Source organism: Mustela erminea, chromosome 7, assembly GCF_009829155.1.
Source record: "Mustela erminea isolate mMusErm1 chromosome 7, mMusErm1.Pri, whole genome shotgun sequence".
Classification (NCBI taxonomy): Eukaryota; Metazoa; Chordata; class Mammalia; order Carnivora; family Mustelidae; genus Mustela; species Mustela erminea.
In genome coordinates, this window is record NC_045620.1 from 27,346,835 (window position 1) to 27,363,734 (window position 16,900).

General features: G+C 51.1%; 1 protein-coding gene across 2 annotated transcripts in view; it reads right to left on the bottom strand.

Moving 5' to 3' along the window:
- Positions 1 to 5,605: 5,605 nt before the first annotated feature.
- Positions 5,606 to 16,900, bottom strand: part of ANGPT4 (angiopoietin 4) — a 41,909-nt gene continuing 30,614 nt past the window's right edge. The window contains exons 6-9 of one of the 2 annotated variants that reach the window (XM_032351134.1): positions 14,498 to 14,599; positions 12,855 to 13,021; positions 8,413 to 8,543; positions 5,606 to 7,599 (exon numbers count right to left, since the gene is read on the bottom strand). In XM_032351134.1, coding sequence (XP_032207025.1) covers positions 7,439 to 7,599; positions 8,413 to 8,543; positions 12,855 to 13,021; positions 14,498 to 14,599 — 561 coding nt within the window. In that variant the 3' untranslated portion in view covers positions 5,606 to 7,438. The remainder of the gene's footprint in view (positions 7,600 to 8,412; positions 8,544 to 12,854; positions 13,022 to 14,497; positions 14,600 to 16,900) is intronic. The other variant, XM_032351135.1, reaches the window with a different exon arrangement.

Here is a 16,900-nt window from a genome sequence, read left to right on the forward strand (position 1 = left end):
TTACTTGTGGTCATTATTTGCTAATCCTCATATCTGTGTCATGTTGGATCAATTATTACAGTTTTGTGAGATGCTTTACAAGGAGCGGGGGCAGCATGGAAAAATCACAGTGAGTCACTTTACTTCATTTTCTCGTTTAGAGAACAGGGACAGGGGCGCCTGGGTGGCTTAGTTGGTTAAGCGTCTGACTCTTGGTGTTGGCTCTGGTCATGATCTCAGGGTCCTGAGATCGAGCCCCACATCGGGCTCTGTACTCAGTAAGGAATCTGCTTGTCCTTTTCCCTCTGTTCTGCCCCCCCCCCACCAAATACATAAATAAAATCTTTAAAGAACATGGACAATTACGTGGTAAGCTGTGAGGACTAAATGAAGTATTGCATTTTCTCAATTCTAAATGGTAGCCTCCCTGTCTGGTGGATGCTGTGTCTGAGGAACTTTGGACAGGAAGAGAAAACAGTAGCTTGCCTCTTATCTAGTGTTTAATTCAGTAACTTTTCTTGCTTTATTGAAGTAAAATTGACATGTGATAAACTGCCCATATTTAAAGTGAATCATTTGAGAAGTTTTAACATATATGTGTACCTGTGAAGCCACGCCCATGGTCAAGGTAATGAGCCTGTGCATCCCCCATAAATGCTTCCACATGAATAACTTAGAGGGAAGTGTTGTCTCAAAGCAGGAGCTCTGGAAGCTCTCATTTGTCTGAGTTTTTTTTTTTTAAGATTTATTTATTGGGGGTGCCTGGGTGACTCAGTCATTAAGTGTCTGCCTTTGGCTCAGGTCATGATCCCAGGGCCTTTGCATGTGCTATCACCTCTGCCTGGAACCGTTTTTTTTCCTCTTCACCTAACTCTTCTACATCCTATAAGGATGCCTTCCCCAGCTAGTTGCTGCCTTTGCTCCAATAGTACCATATAGTTCCCCTCTCACATTCATTGTACTTTAGGTGGTTTGGTTAATTTGTATTGAATTTCTGTCTCTTTCTACCCACTCCAGACTATAAGCACCTGAGGACAAGTGTTGGTCTGTCTTGTTCCTGGCCATGTCCCCATTGCCTGGCACAGCTGCTGGCACATAGAAGCAAATACTGAATGAGGGAAGGGGCCATCTTATTTGAATCTCATGACAACCCCATGAAGCAAGCAGAGAGAGTTGGGCTGCTCACTCCCTCTTTACAGATGAGGAGAGGGGGGTCCAGAGAGAGAAGGGGTTGGTCCAGTCTTCTCATTTGTAGACACAGCCAGACCTGGGCAGCTGTGGTCCTAACGCCTCTCCCAGACACCAATGGGCCGGTAGAGGCGGAGGGAAGAGACCTCGGCCAGCCGGGAGGTTTCCAGTCTCCCCAGATTAAAGTGGCCTGTTCCTGTCCCTCCCCTGCCCAGGCCACAGGGGGCAGGTCTAGGAGGTCGACAAGGAAGAAAGCTAAGTCCTACTCGGAAAAGCTTTGGGGCCAGTGAGCCTGTGGCCATGTGTTCTGAAGCCGGGACAGGGAAATCAGGAAGTCAGAAGCAGGAAGGAAGGTCCTATCCCTGCCCTGGGGGTGGGGGTGGGGTGGACGTCAGGCAGGGACAGCAGAACTTTATTTTCCTGTGTGAGCTTCAAGCACTGGCAGCTTGGCAACTGCTTATGCATTTATTTATTTTCCTTGAACCCTGGTCACTGGGAACACGAGACCCAGGTGAAGCAACCCCTATAGCCGGGGATTTGGGTCCTGACCCACCTCGGTAAATTCTTCCTGTGTGACTTTGGCCAAGTGACTTCACCTCTCTGGGTCTCAGTTTCCCCATTGGGAAAGGGGAGAGATGATAATAGTACCTATCCCGTAAGGTCATTAAGGGGCTTCCGTGGAGAGTTTAAGGGAAGCTCTTCATGGGGTGGCTGGCACAGAGAAATAATTGGAGACAATTTGTAGAGCGTTTACTATGTACAGGTTCTCTGCTGGGTGCCTGGCAATTTACTAAGCCGTCACAGGGATTTTGGAGGCTCTTAAGTTATCCTTGTAAGGACCCAGAAGTGGACTTGGCCCAGCTCTTGGCAGAACCAGAGGGTTGAACCAATACATTGTGTTACCTACAAATAGTAGCCACTGCATCCCGGGCCCGGAATTCTGTGCCACGGGGATGTGAAAGTCCAGTGGAAATGGACCATCCTCTAGGACTACTGATGGCTGCCTGGCACCCAAAAGGAATTCCTCAGGCCCAAAGCCTCTGAATTCCAGTGTAAGAACAGAGCAGAGGTGGAGCTGAAGAAATACTTGAGATGGACGGTGAAGAGCCCTGATCGCAGGCTAAGCACCCGGTACTGGGGAGCCACTGAAGGTTTCAGGCAGGGGAAATGACATGACTATAGGCCAGGAGGGAGCAAACCTGGAGAGGGAGCCCTTAGGGAGACTGCTGGGATATTCTGAGCCAAAGATGAGTCTGGAGTAAAGAGGGTAAGTGCTGGAGGGGAAGCGGTGCTGGACGGCCTGTTTCCCTTCCTGCCAGGTATGAAATGGCAACTTTGGCTGCAGCTGCCCTGGCTGGAGAGGGAAGCTCAGGTTGAGGATGGCAGAGCTGCCCACCAGCCATGGACTGCTTAGCTCCAGACTTTACAGAGAAGAAAAATACTTAACCTGCTGAGTTTTGGGGTCCTCTTGGTACAGCAGCTTAGCTTAGACCCTAAGTCACTGTGCAAGTATAGGCAAAGCACTGTATTTCTCTGAGCCTCTGTTTCCACATTTATAAAATGGGGTAATACTAGAACCCATTAGGATTCAGAGGTGGTGCATGTAAACTAGCACAGAGGAGGCAGACAGTGCCCCATGTTCCCACCCAAGCCCCATTGTTGACCACGTGGAGGAGGCACTTCCAACCTCCCATTCAGTGCAAGGGTAAGTCCCTTACTTTCTTTTCCTCCTTTGGACTCCCTCACTGGCACCCAGCGCAGGGCAGTGCACACAATAAGGCCTTTGACTCAGTTTTATACAATAACAGGATCTGGATGGCTTTCAGACGGAGGTGCTCCCTCTCCTGTATTTTACAGAGAAACTGAGGTTTAGTGAGGGGCAGGAACTTGCTTCCAGTCCATAATGACTCAGGCAGAGTGGTGATCAGATTCAGTCCCTGGCAGGCATTGGAATGGGGAGTGATCTCTGATGTAGGTGCTGGGCAGGCACACTGTTCCACCCCTTTCCCCCTTGCTCACTGTGACTGCAGTCACACTGGCCCCCTTATAGTTCCCCGTGATCACCTCAGGGCCTTTGCACCTGCTGTTCCTCCTAATGAACCCACCCTTCCCTGGCTTCCTCACTATATAGTCCTCCAGTTAGGTACTATCTTTTCAGAGAGGACTTCGCCTGATCACCTGAAGTTGGACCTTCTGTAATCGGTCTCTACTTCCTGTTTGTTCTCTTTATTTGCAATATATTGTCAATTTAGTTTTATAAATTAAAAAAAAAATTGGATTGGGCCAGCCTCTCTCTCTGGCCTGTTAAGTTCTGTGAGTATAGGACTGTCTTGTTGGCTCTGTCCCTATCACTTAGCTTAGCCTTGACCCAGACAGATCCTCAGCATATGTGAATGAGTGCATGCATGCATGACTGACTGCACAAGAGAATGTTCCAGGCCTGGATGTCCACCATCATCTGGAATCCACATGATTTCCCTGTGAACCAGCCCCCAGTGCCCCCAGTGTGCAGAGAGGGAAAGGGAGGCTCTGAGTGTCCTCACGGAGTAGTGCAGAAATGTGTCGGGTGTTAAAGGCCATTGGACTTCCCTGACCTCAGAACACACGAGAACCTCTGTTGTGCAACCTCACGTTCATCTAACGCAGGAAAGTAACACATTTATGCTGGGTGTGGCCTGGACCAGCCTCCATTCTCCGAAATGCTGCCCTTCGGAAAATGCTGCTTCTGCTCTTGCCAAGGCAATGCGGTTAGTTTTCAGAAGCATCTTTAAATGGAAGTTGTGAAGGCTTGCATGGACATCAAGGTGGAGGGAAATCTTGAAAATGGACTCAAATCCCCCCAGCCAGCGTGACAGACCATCCTGATGCTGGCTGTTCCCCTACTCCCTGCAAAGGGCCACCTTTGACCTTGGCCGTGGCTCTGGAGTGTGCACAGTGACTCTCTCCCTCAGTGTGGAAGCTGCTTTTGCTGGGGACATGCAGAGACCTTAGGAACAATGTGATCGAGTGCCAGTGGTAAAGGCAGACTGGTCTTGGAGAGCTTTCCAGAATTTTCCTTCAGTCCTTGAGATAAGGAGAGGGGACCCTACTCCAGAACTTTTGTGGTTGGTGCCAAGATGTCCCAGAGAGGCCTGGACAAGCGAGGCAGCTCATAGATACAAGTGCACTGGAGGTGGTGATTGGCTGTGCCACCTTGGCTGAAAGCCTTTCCCTCTCTGAGCTCTGGGCAGACTGCTGGGCTGGTGTAGGGAGAGGTGAAAAGGATTCTGCATAGAAACCTGCAGAGTCACGTATCCCAGAAGCCAGGTCCTACATGCAGGGGCCCAGAAGAGATCCAGCCAGGGCCAAGGCCACACCAACCATGCCCCTACAGGGACATTGTGCCACCCAGAGTCCTTCCACTGGTCTTGTCCGCAGCTGCTGTAGGTCAGCATCACTGTCAGGGGCTTACAGAGGTCAGGAGCTGCTCTGTCCTAATTGCACGGATTGGAAACATAGGCTCAGGGCGGGAGAGGAACTCTGTTTCAGGGACACAGCCAGGACAGCAAACCAGGGTCTGACATCCCTAGACAGGCCACAGCTGTGTCCTTGATAGTTTGAGGCAACCCTGGGATGAGCTGAAGCTTGGGGGCGAGGAGGATGGGAGAGGGTGCAGAGATGGAGAGAAGGGAAATGGGAGGCAGAGAGATGGAAGGAGGAAAAGTGACTGCCAGCCTGGAAATAGTGCCTGCAAACTGCTAGTCCATGTGACTTGGGTGGGATTGACCCCAGCCCTGTTCCAGGCATGATCAGGTGGCCCAGGTCTGGTCAATCAGATGCCCAGTGATAAATGCAGAGATGGGCACAGGAGGACCAGTCCCAGCTGGAGAAAATCATGCCTTTGCCAGAATCACGGAGACAGGGGAACTCTCTGCCTTAGGGATGCTCACCTCGGAGGATGTGAGCCTAGGGCTGCTGGAGCCACCTGTCAGGCGAGTAAAGTCAACATGGTGGATGCAGGGCTGAGAGGTGAAGACAGGTATGGGTTGAGCCCCTGGATCTAACCGTGCCTGAACCCATCCCTGGACTTCCTGGTATGTGAGTCAATCCGTTCCTTAGGATCAGTTCCTTTCTATCTCCTGGGCTAGAAAGTCCTGGCATGGAGGAGGAAGGGAGGTAGGAAGGAAGCATGAATGTTTAACAACAGGCATCTGAGGATAACCCAAATCAGCTTCTCAGCCTTTTGTAGAAAATGAGCACAGACCAGGATTTGGGACTCAGCCCATCCAGAGGGGTCTGTCTCTGGGGCTCGCAGCTCTGCCTTCATCTCCTCTCCAGCACTCAACTGGCCCATACATAAATGCAAACGTAAGTGCCACGGATTCAAAAACAAATGCTCACCTTACTTGGGTTTGGAAGAAGGGGGGCATGCACTTAGGGGTGAATTTCCTCACCCCACTTTCCTCTTTGGGAACTAAACTTTATTAGGCACCTGCTTGTGCCGAGCCCTGTTACAAAGCTGACATACACAGTTTCATCGCCTCCTGCCACGGCCCAGCCAGGAGGGAGCATCATTTCCATTTCACAGACAAGGCAACTGAGGCCTTGAGAGGCTGAGCCACGGGCCTCAAGTCGAGGAGCTGGAGCAGGTCTGTCCAATTCCAGAGCCCCACCCACAGCACGACCGGGCACACAGTAGACGCTAAATAAAAGCCTGGCTAGCAAATGGTGTGCGAGGCCACGTGGGCCTTCTGGGCAGCGCCCTGCCCTTTGGTACTTTCCCCCTCATGCCCGCAAGGCCACCATTGGCAACCACCTCTTTGTTCTTTTCAAAGAGATCAGCGTTAATCTCTGCTGGCTTTGCTTGGGGGACTGTCTGAGGTGAGACTCAAGGACAGGTGGGAAAAGGTGGCCCATTTCCACCACTCCAGCCTTATCCAGGAGAAACCCTCCCGAAGACAGAGGCATACCTAGTGGGAAAGCAGGATGGTCTCGGCTGGTCTAGGTGTTGGCTGAGGACGGCAGGGCAGTGCTGGTCTCATCAGGCCTGAGGAGGGTGACCGTGATGGGAGTGGGTGGCAGAGTGGCTGTGGCCCTTCTCTGACCCTGTCCTCTGATGGAAGCTTATGGGGAGCCCCTGATCTTCCAGACCCAGGCCAAGGCTGGCTCTGCCCCCCACACCTACCTCCCTCGAACCCCCAGCTGTAGCATGACTGTTGGATCAGGTGGGAGGAGAGGGCTAGGGTCCTGGCTTGGAGGCTGGAAGGTTCTGGACACGAAGACTGGCATCCTGCCCAAGGCAGAGTGGATAGTCCCTAACAGTTCCTGAACTTGAGCTGAGGTGAGCTAGGATCGCAGGGTAGCCTCCAGGCAGAGATCTGGCTTCTTAGGGCCAGAAGGAGCCTAGCAGGACCCCAGCCCAAAGCACAGACTGGAAAGTTAGTTCTAGACCCTTCTTCAGGGGTGGCATGTGTCTTCTTTAAACCAAAGCTTCTTCCAGTTGTTTTTAGAGGCTGTTTGAGATCGTCACTCTGTCTCTTGTAGTTAGAAAGGGTGAGTGCAGATGGGGGTGGGGAGAAGCGGCTCCTTCTGGTCACACTTGACCAACTTTTTCCAAGGGCATCTTAGATGTTCTGGGATAAAGAGGACCTGTTTTCAAATAAGGACACTTGGAGAAAGCTGCCCACTTTAAACAAAGGCATATGACCTCTCTAAAGTCTCTGACAAGTCCTCCAGCTAAGAATGCCTGTTCATATTGATTTAACGAGGTGTTTCCCTCCCTCACTTGACCATAGGTAATTTTTGAGGGGAGCCTGAGTTATATTTCTCTCCAGAACATATTCTAGGACATGCTGGGGGTAAAGAAATCCTTGTTAGATCTTCTGACGCCTCCAAGAGACCAGGTCAGAGCTCCAGATGCTGGGGCCTCGGAGGAGTGGACTGTTAGTCATGTATTTCTTCGAACACCTAAAAGAATTCTGTTCTCAGCTCATTCAGTGTGTTGTGACCCTCAAGCTGGCAGGGGACCCGTGTAGGAGACAGAAAGGAAGAGGACAGAGGGGCACTATAGAGGCAGGATCTCCCCATGACCCACCATTTCTCAACTGGAGGGGAACAGGGAGTCAGTGAACCCTCTGACTTTGGGCAAGGAGCTCTGGGCTTGTCCCCCCTGGGGACACAGGGGACCCAGGACAACGCCCAGCACTCTGTCCCATGTTTGGAGTCCAGCTTTTCCAGGAGATGCTCAGTCCCGTCTCTTCCTCTGGGTCCAACCTCCAGGCGCATCTGCTTCTCAGATGCCCACGGGGCGCAGCATCATGCGAGTGGCCCGCAGCGAGTAGCTGGGGCCCTGGAAGTAGTGCCAGCGAATGCCGTTGAGCTTGCGCACGTGGTGGCGAGCTGGGTAGTAGATGCCGTTGAGATTCGAGAGGCCGCAGGCGTCAAACCACCATCCTGGGGGAGGGAGAGGGACGTGCTTGGGGAGGTGGGGGTCAGCCAGTGGGCAAAGGGCAGTCCCCCACCCCAGGGACTCATCAGGGCTGCTGCCTTCTCTGGGAAGCCAGCTCTCAGGGGGTGGGGCCGAGTGTCAAGGGCATGGGGGCAGCAGGGAGACTCCCAAACCCTCTGCTCAGCCTGCAGCCACTGAAGGCAGCACCTCAATAGCCCCCAGCTTGTGACAAGTATCTCTTTGGGGCTCCGTCTGATATCTCTGTCTCTCTCTTTGGTCTGCGTTTCCTTGCCTTTCCTGGTCTGTCTCTCACATACCATGTCCATCTGTCTTTCTCTATCTCCCCCTCTGGACTTCTATTCCCACAGAGCTGTGTCCACTGCTCCATGTCTCTATGTCCTGCTGTTCCTCTCTCTAACCTCTGTCCTTTCCAAGGAACACCACTGGAACCAGGGTTGGTGGAGAGCTGCCCCTTGTTCCCCTGCCCAGATCTCCCCATCCTGGTCCTGCTCGGCCTGGGAAGCAGATTCTTAGGCTTGGGGCTGGGACTGATCAGGCATCATACCCCATCCTCAGTGTTCCCCTAGCCCAGAGGAAGATCCGTGGTGCCTGTAGAATGAGGGGAAACCCCAAGGGAACCTCAAGGACTTGGTAGGGGAAGGGATGGAGGAGTGTGGCCAGGCCAGCATGCAGGTGGGGTACCCACCTGCACACTTTTCCCGACAACACTTGGCCACCCAGGACCTGGATGGGAGATAATAGGGGTGTCCCGCCAGGTGAACTTGGGGACACATGGGGCTTCAGCCCCCCGCACCCACCTCCAGATAGCATCTGGGCACACTTGCAGAGGCAGTTGTCATTGTCTGCGTCACGGGTGCTGAAGTTGGTGCCCTGCAAGACCAGGCTGCTCTGGCGCCCTGCTGACCCGCTGTACCCGCTCAGAGAAAGCCTGGAGGCCACCCGGAGGTGGTGATGGGAGATGGGTCCAGAGTTAGGTCAGGACTGGTTAAAAAAGGTCTCCCCCTGCCCAAGAGGCTTTGCTGAGACTGGGGCTCCCCATCCAGTTGTTCTGGGAGGGGGAGCCCCAGTCTAGGCTGCTTGGGCTGTCCAGGCCCCTGGATTGCCCTCCCTGCCTGCTGCCTCCCAGGGACAGAGCACCCGCTGTGTGCCAGGCCTCCCCATCTCACTGACCCTGAGTCTTGGACAGGAGTGAAAAGGATCAAAATAATAATACTAATAATGAGAGCAATGCCCAACATTTTCTGAACACCTTCTATGTGCTAGGCATTCTGTGGCTTAGCTCCTGCTCCTGGCTTCCTCACAACACCTCTTATTTCCATCTTACAGATGAAGAAACAGAGATCCCAGGAACCAAGGGAGACTGCCCTAGGCCTCGGAATGAAAGACCGTGAGAGCCAGGTCCCAGCCTAGGGTGGCCTGTCTGGAGAGCTGTGTGCATTTTGCTCCCCAGCTGACCACCCTGCGACCCCAGCCTGCCACCTCCAGGAAGCCTTCCCTGACCACACCAGCCCACATGGATCTGCAGCATCCCCAGCCCTGTGCCTTGCACATCTGCAGCCAGTTGGTGGTTTCTCTTTCTCTGCCAGGCTATGAGACCCTGGTGGGCACGGCCAAGGCTGTGTGGCAATTACCACCATGAACTCTGGGGATAGAATGCCTGGATTCGAATCCCAGCTCTGCCACTCGCCAATGGTATGACCGTAGGCAGACTGTGTTGCCTGTCAGCTGCAGTTTCTCCTTCTGTGAAATGGTAACGATAGTCCTGTTACCCGTGACGACTTCATCGCATTATTGTGATCCAAGGCCCCCGGGGTTGCGGAGGGCAGAACTGCACGTTAGTGCTTGTTAGCCATTGTCCCTGCGGTCCCACTTGGGACACACAGCCGCCATGGGCTCTTGTTCAACCTGATGGGAGAGGGTATTGGGTGCTTGCAGCCCTGGGGGTTGAGGGTCCTAAGGGTGGAGAAAAATGGACACCAGATGCAGCCAGAGCAGCTCGAGGCAGCTCTGGTTCCCTCAGGGCAGGGCCTGGGAGATGCCACTGGTGGGATCAAGAGGGAACGTGGGACCTGGGTGTGGGGACTGGCTCAGTCCCTGCTCCTCCCACCGTGGGCTCTGCCTGTCTGTAGTGACGCAGTGGCATGGCCGTTAGGGTCCAGGTGCCCCAACTGGGAAACCCTAACTGTGCCCTTAAACGTGTAGCCCGGGACTTATTGGATTGGTGTCGCAACCTCCCTGTAAAGGGGCCCATCTGGCCAGGAGCTCCCACGGGTGGGGATGGCAGGTTGGCCTGGCTTCTCTCCGTGGCCATTAGAGGCTCCCCTTGATGTTTCAGTAATGTCAGTTCAAGGTCAGTCTTGGAGCTCAGGCTGAGGTTTGGGGGTCCCTTTCAGTCCGAGGTGCGTGGAATCACGGCTGGACAAAGCCAATGGTCTCATGAGATCATTCCAGCAGCAGTGGCCTCCCTAAATGTCTCTAAGTCCTCAGCTTGGGCTCTGCCTCTCTTCCCTTCTCCTGTGGGAACTAGCATGGGGAATCTTGTGACCTTTGGAAAAATTCTTAAGTCGGGGACCAGGAACCCCATGTGACCCATCGTTCAGAGGCACTTTGAACATGTTCACAGCTCAAGCCCAGGGACTTCAAATACACAAGTCTCTGGGTATTCCCAAGTTATTAGACACACAAGGTATGTTTCCACGTGTCTGTGGATCTGTAGGTGGGGTCTGTGTGTCTACTGGTGTGAGCATTTGGGTACAGTTCTTCATGCCTGCACGTGTGTGTGTGTGTGTGTGTGTGTGTGTGTGTGTTTGACGTTTGTGCAGCAAGAGCTATGGTGGGTCCCGGTGTGTGCCCTGGAATCTGCCTCTATGTCTGATGGTGTGTATGTCTGTTTGTGTAGCTGTGAGCTTATAGCCCGGGCACTCTGTAGGCCCAGTGCCCCCCCATCACCCTCCACATGGGCATGTATGTCTCTGCATGCCCCTGGGTACCTCTGTGTGGGTTTCTATGTGGATCCTGCCTTTGTAAGCAAATCTGGCTGTGTGGGCACCTCTGGGGGGCACACACCTGGCATCTGTGTGTGTGCGTGCCTGTCCGTGCCTCTTCTCCCTTGCTCTGTGGGCCACTTCCTCTTGCGGGCTAATGCGTGTGCTTCAGCCATGCTCCAGAAGGCCCCCATTATTGTGTCTGATACCTAGAGGCACCCCTCCTGTCCCTGACCCCGAGGCCCCAGGGCTGAATCGGCTTCCCTGCGGGGGATGCTCCCCATCTCACCAGCCAGCTGACTCTATGGTGGGGGCACAGAGGCTGGCCTCTGTTCTGTCACCATCTCCTTGGCTCTTCTCTGGCAGTTTCCAGGTTTGTGTCTTCTAGGATCTCTACCCCCTCTGCCCCCCTCCCCCTGCCCCGGCTCCCAAGCTTTTCCTGAATGAGTGGGGGATTCTTCCTTATGATCTTGATAGAGACTTGCTCAGGTTTGGGGTATCTGTCACCAGTTGGATGTAACTATCCCTCTGCCTGGGATGCCCTTCCTTGTCTCTCTTTGTCTGGAGGATACCTACCATTTATAGGCCTTACCTCCTCCCAGGAGTTCTCCCTGTTTGCATGAGCATCTCTGTGCCCCTGCATTATCCCCATAGGCAGCTACTGTCTTCCTGGGATTGTGGGACTGCCTGTGGACCTGCTCACCCCCAGACACACAGAACACAATGGACTGTGAACCAGGCACTGGGAATAAGAACAGCAGTGAACTCACACAGAGCAGGCCTGCTGAGTGTGTTAAGGCTGCCTTGGGGACAGCAATTACAACATTATTTGCTGAGCACTTACTAAGTGCCAGGCACTGTGTTAATGCTCTATGGGCAGTATCTCATTTGAGCTTCATAACATGTTGAATGAAGCAGATGTATGCAGGGCACCCATTTTACAGATGAGAAGGTGGAGGTAGTCCTTTGGGGTTGCTCAGGGAGGTCGCTAAGGTCACTCAGGGAGTCAGGACTTAAACCTTGGCTTTGGTGGCTTAAAGGGGAGTCAGCAGGGTGTTGTGGTGACTCATTGGTCACCTTGAGGAGTACAGGGGCATCCAGCTTTGCCCTGCCTAGCCCGAACCCAGGGCATGGTCCATTCAGCTCTGAAGCTTGCAGTTTAAGGAGGACTATTATCAGATTGGGGTGGGTCCCCATAAAGAGGATGTCAGGACAATGTAGCTGGAGGATCCGGGAGCATTTTAAAAGACCAGAGAAGGGCAGGGCACTCATTGAAAAGCTCCCAAGTTGGAATTAGACGTAAAGTGTAGGAGGACAGAGAGCCTCCAGAGATTCCTTTGGAGGAAGTGACCTTCCTGTCAGTGGAGGGATTCCTGGCTGGCTGATGACTATGGCTGTGGAGGAGATTCTAGCATCATGGGAAGACCCAGATGACACCGTGAGGTCCTTTGCAGACCCATGAGTGTGAGTCTATGATTTCAATCCTCTCCTGTTCAAAGAGAACTTTGAGTTTCTCAAAGAGGCAACATCACGTAGTGGAAACACCCCAAGTTTTGGTAGCAGTGAGATCTGAGTTCAAGTCCTAGCTCTATCTAACTTGTAACTTTGGGCAGAGGACTTAAGCTCTGTGCCTGCTCCCAATTCCCTAGAGCAAGTACAGCAATGCTTACCTCAGAGTGTTGTAGAAAGACTAAATGGAATAATGTGCTTTGGGAACACAGTAGGTGCTCAATAAATGCTCTTTTCTTTTCCTAAACAGAGCTAAGAACCAAGCCAAGGGAGGTGTGGGAGACCTTGCTGGTTTTACATTATACCTATTTAAGCCCATCCTGCAGTTAACAAGCAGAGGTACAGAGAAGCCAGAACATTGACTTGCTCAAGTTCACAAAGTGAGCTGAAACAGAGCCAGAATGAGCTCAGGTCCCCTGATTCCCTTCCCTTTCCACGTCACCCCACAGCATGGATAGCCTGGACTCCCTGCTCTGGGCCTCAGTAATATGGCTGACTCGGGATGACTGACCTTAGAAGGCCCTTTCCTGCTCCTAGGCCGGCAACATCAGCGACATGCTCTCCACCCCGCCCAGTGGCTAGGAGGTGTTGAGTGTTAACCAGCCGCCTCCAGAACCCGTGACGTGTGCCCAAATGGGGGACAGATGGTAGGAACAGGAGACGCCCAGGGACTGACCCATAGTGCAGACTCTACAGCCACTAGCCCAGGACCCTGGCCCGCCCACCAGCCTGGGCCCCAAGCCCACCTGTACAGCTGCCCCTCACTGCCCAGCTGGAAATGCTCATACTGGGCATAGGCCTCATTGCCCTCCCAGTCTTGCAGCTCCACGCGCAGAGAATAGGCTGTCCTGCTGGTGAGCTGGTGCACCACCTCATTGCCCAGCCAGTGCTCCCCCGCCAGGTCACCGAAGCCCTATGGAGAGGGAAGCGTAGGGGTGGGTTTCGTGCTGTGATGGGAGGCTGCCCCGCTGGCTAAGGAGCTGGGCTGGGCCAGGCTCCAGGGCCACTTAATCCAAAACCACTTTGCCTGATGATCAAGTCCATAAAGTACAGTGTGGGCAGGCCTAGGGATGGGAGTTCCCCACCTCCTGGAGCAAAAAGACTAAGATTTTTGTAAATGTAAATTTCTGTTCAAAATAATTGAAATCACATTTCTACAGAGTTTGAGAACAAACAAAATAAATATGTGGTGATAGAAGTCAGAATAGCTTCTTGACCGGGACGCACAGAGGCAGAGGGGAGCACAGGGAGGGCTTCCGTGGTGCCAGGAGTGTTGTATACCTAAATTTGACTGGTGGTCACATTGGTGAATACGTATGTAAAAATCCACTAAATATCTTACACCTAAGATCTGTGCCTTTAGCGGCAAAAATTTAAAGATTTAATCAGCTGCATACATTTTAGAGAAAACTTTGTTTAGTGACATGGCAGCTGCTGCAAAATTTCAGCAACATAGAAATACAAAGCTAAGCATGTTAGGAGTTACCAGTGTCCCTGAGCGAGGAGAAACCAATGCCCTGGGCAGAGCCACAATTCAGCACCAAGGACAGGGACACACCTAAGCCCCACTCCCCATTTTAGTCACGCAGCGCTGCTGATTAGCCTAATGATTAATAATCATTGCCCTTGTGTGTTTCTGCGTCTGCGCACTTATTCCTTTTTGTCCTTTCAATAATTGTTTAAAACCCAACTGGCTCAAGAACACTCCTATCTTAATTTGGTATTTCTTTTTTAAGTATTTATCAAATGAACAGTAAGCAGACACAACTAATGACACTGTTGCATTTCCACGTATCCTTTTCTATTTCTTTTGTTTGTGGAAACTTTAAGAGCTTTTAAGTCAGCTTGCCAAAGGTCCTTTATTCAAAATTTAATTAAAAAATTGGAAGACAATCTAGCACTATGTCTCATCTTGTAAAATGCATGGGGTCTTTTTGAGCCAACAATTCCATGTTAAGAATCTCTCTTGCAGATGTAATGATATTAGTATGTGCGAAGACAAGGACATTGACTTAAGCAATGCAGCCAGGGGTGGGCAGGGGAGATTATTTTCTTCTGTTCCATTTTTTTTTGTATTCTTAAAAAAAATTTCTAAGCAACATGTATATATGATCTTTCCACAAATAAAGAAATAAAGTTAAACTTTTATTTTTAGGGTCTGTCTTAGAACTTGCAAAAAGAAGGTTTGATTTTCAATGACAGGGTCCCTGACAGCGAATGTGCACTGGGAAAATTTGTTTGAGGGTAATTGGTCTTAGGTGGGTTTCTGTTTTTTGTTTTTTTGTTTTTTCTTTCTGGGAAAGGCTGAGGGTAAACCAGTGCCCTGCCTCCGATCCATCTCCACCAGGCTTCAGGGTGGAGAAGCCCCTTCCCAGGGTAGTAGTGTTACCTGTTTGTAATCTCTCCAGTTCCGCTGGAAATTCACGCTGCCATTCTCACGGCGCTGAATGAGAGTCCACCCACCTCCATTGGCCTCCATGTCACAGAACACCTGGAAGGAGTTGGGTGATGGTTGGTAGGGATTCAGAAGCCCCTGGGAGTGTCAGAGACAGGTCTGGGCCAGCCCGATTTTGATCTGGCTGACATTCTCACAGAACAACAAGTGAGCCTGGTGCTTGAGGACATCAGAAATATCCAGGTTCACATTTCCCACTTATCGTCATCATTTTTCTAAAGTCATGGGCAAGTGATGCCCCCCTCAGAGCCTTCCTTTCCTCATTCATAAAATGCAAGTATTAAGACCATAACCTCTTTGTGCCTCAGTTTCTCATCTGCAGATGGGCTTGATGTAAGAACTATATAAGCTGAGCCATCTGAAGAACAGAGCCTGGGTGTACTGGGCACTCAGTAAGTGGAGGCTTTTCCCTTGTTGGTATTGTGATGTTGTTGTAAGGATTAAATGCAGAGAGGCGTAAAGCACTTGGCCCACAGTGCAGATTCAGGAATTGCTCTTACGTTCGGCAGACAAATGTTTTCTGAGCACTGCTACATACTAAGCTCTATTCAGGACAAGGAGGGTTGCCAGTATGGATAAGACAGAAAAAGTCTTTCTCTCAAAGGCTCACCATCCGTCATATCATAATCTTCTCTTTCAGCCTAATCTTTGTTCACATAACCCTTTTCCAGCCAGTTCAGTATAAGTTCGGTGTTCAGTGAGAGATAAATCAACCCTCAAGGCTGGCTTGGTCTGGAGGAGGCCATGATGAGGTAGGCAGACTGTGGATTATGAACATTTGGGTAGCTAGAAGGAGAGCTTCTAAGGAGTCACTGGGAAACCCTGGAAGTCTTCTCAGAGGAGATAGCATTAGAACAGGGCCTTGGCATGTGCCTGACAGGCAGACAAGGGGAATGGCCCCTCCAGGGGAGGGAGCAGCTCTGACAAGGTAGAGGCCAGCTCAGGGAGAGAAGACAGTTGCTTTTGTTGTGGAAGTAGCAGAAGGTGCAAGAAGGGAAATTGAGGTCCAGAGAGGAGAAGGGACTTGCTCAAGGCAAGCGAGACAAGAAAAGCTGAGGGGCGCTGAGTGGCTCAGTGGGTTAAGTCTCTGCCTTCAGCTCAGGTCATGGTCTCAGGGTCCTGGGATCGAGCCCCACATCGGGCTCTCTGCTCAATGGGGAGCCTGCTTCCCCCTCTCTCTCTCTGCCTGTCTCTCTGCCTACTTGTGATCTCTGTCAAATAAATAAGTAAAATCTTAAAAAAAAAAAAAAAAGAAAAGAAAAGAAAAAAAGAAAAGCTGAGGTGTGAGCTCAGAACTTGGGTCTCCCAGAATTCTACGATAGCTGAACTTACTTGTTTCATGTAGAATATTTACTTAAAAAGTCATGTCCCTTAAAAAAAAAAAAAAAAAAAACCTTAAATACTTAGATTAACTGCATTTTAAAAGGAAATCTTATAGTACTATAAGTTGAAAACTAGTAACCCTTGTTTTTATTCAGATAATTATAAAAATAAACAAAAACGTGAAATTCTAGCTAAAAATTAAGGGCTTGATCTCTGTGTCAAAAGAAGAGTTGAGCAGGTATACATGAAGTGGTAAACAAAGTCTGGAGACAAAATGATATGGAATCCAAAGGAATTCAAACAGAATTAGGAAGAGCAAAGACTGGTTAGTTGTTCCCCATAGTCTTTCATTTCTGGGCCTGGTCCCCAAACCCTCTCTCCTGATAGCCCCCCTTTTCCCTTGACCCTTCATCTACCTGCTAACTGGAGCTCAAAGCCCAGGGCAAACTTGGAAACATTCACTGGGGTCTCTGTTGGTCCTGGTCCCTAATTTCCCACGTGGAGCAGAGCCCCCACACCTGCATTCAATTGGGCTATATGTAAATTGGAAATAATCTTCTTTTGAGATGCCTGGGTGGTGTAGTTGCTTAGGTGTCTGGTCTGCCTTTGGCTCAGGTCTTGATCCTAGGGTCCTGGGGTGGTCCTGGGGTGGAGTCTGGCATTGGGATCCTTGCTTAGGGGGAAGCCTGCTTCTCCCTTTGCCTGCTGCTCCCCCACTTGTGTTCTCTCTCTCTCTCTCTGACAAATAAATAAAATCAGAAAGAAAGAAAAAAAGAAGGAAAGAAAGAAAGAAAGAAAGAAAGAAACTTCTTTGTGTTAAGCCCCTGGATTTTCAGGGTTGATTTACTGAATCAGCTAACATTACTTTAAGCAACACAGGACTATTTTCTGCCCTTCCAACTGAAAGCATTCTGGGAACTTCTCTACCCCCACATTCTGACCTCTGATTGGATGGGGGCTCCAGAAGGTAGGGTCCGCCCACCTTCTCTGACAGGTCAGATGTTGTAGAAAGCC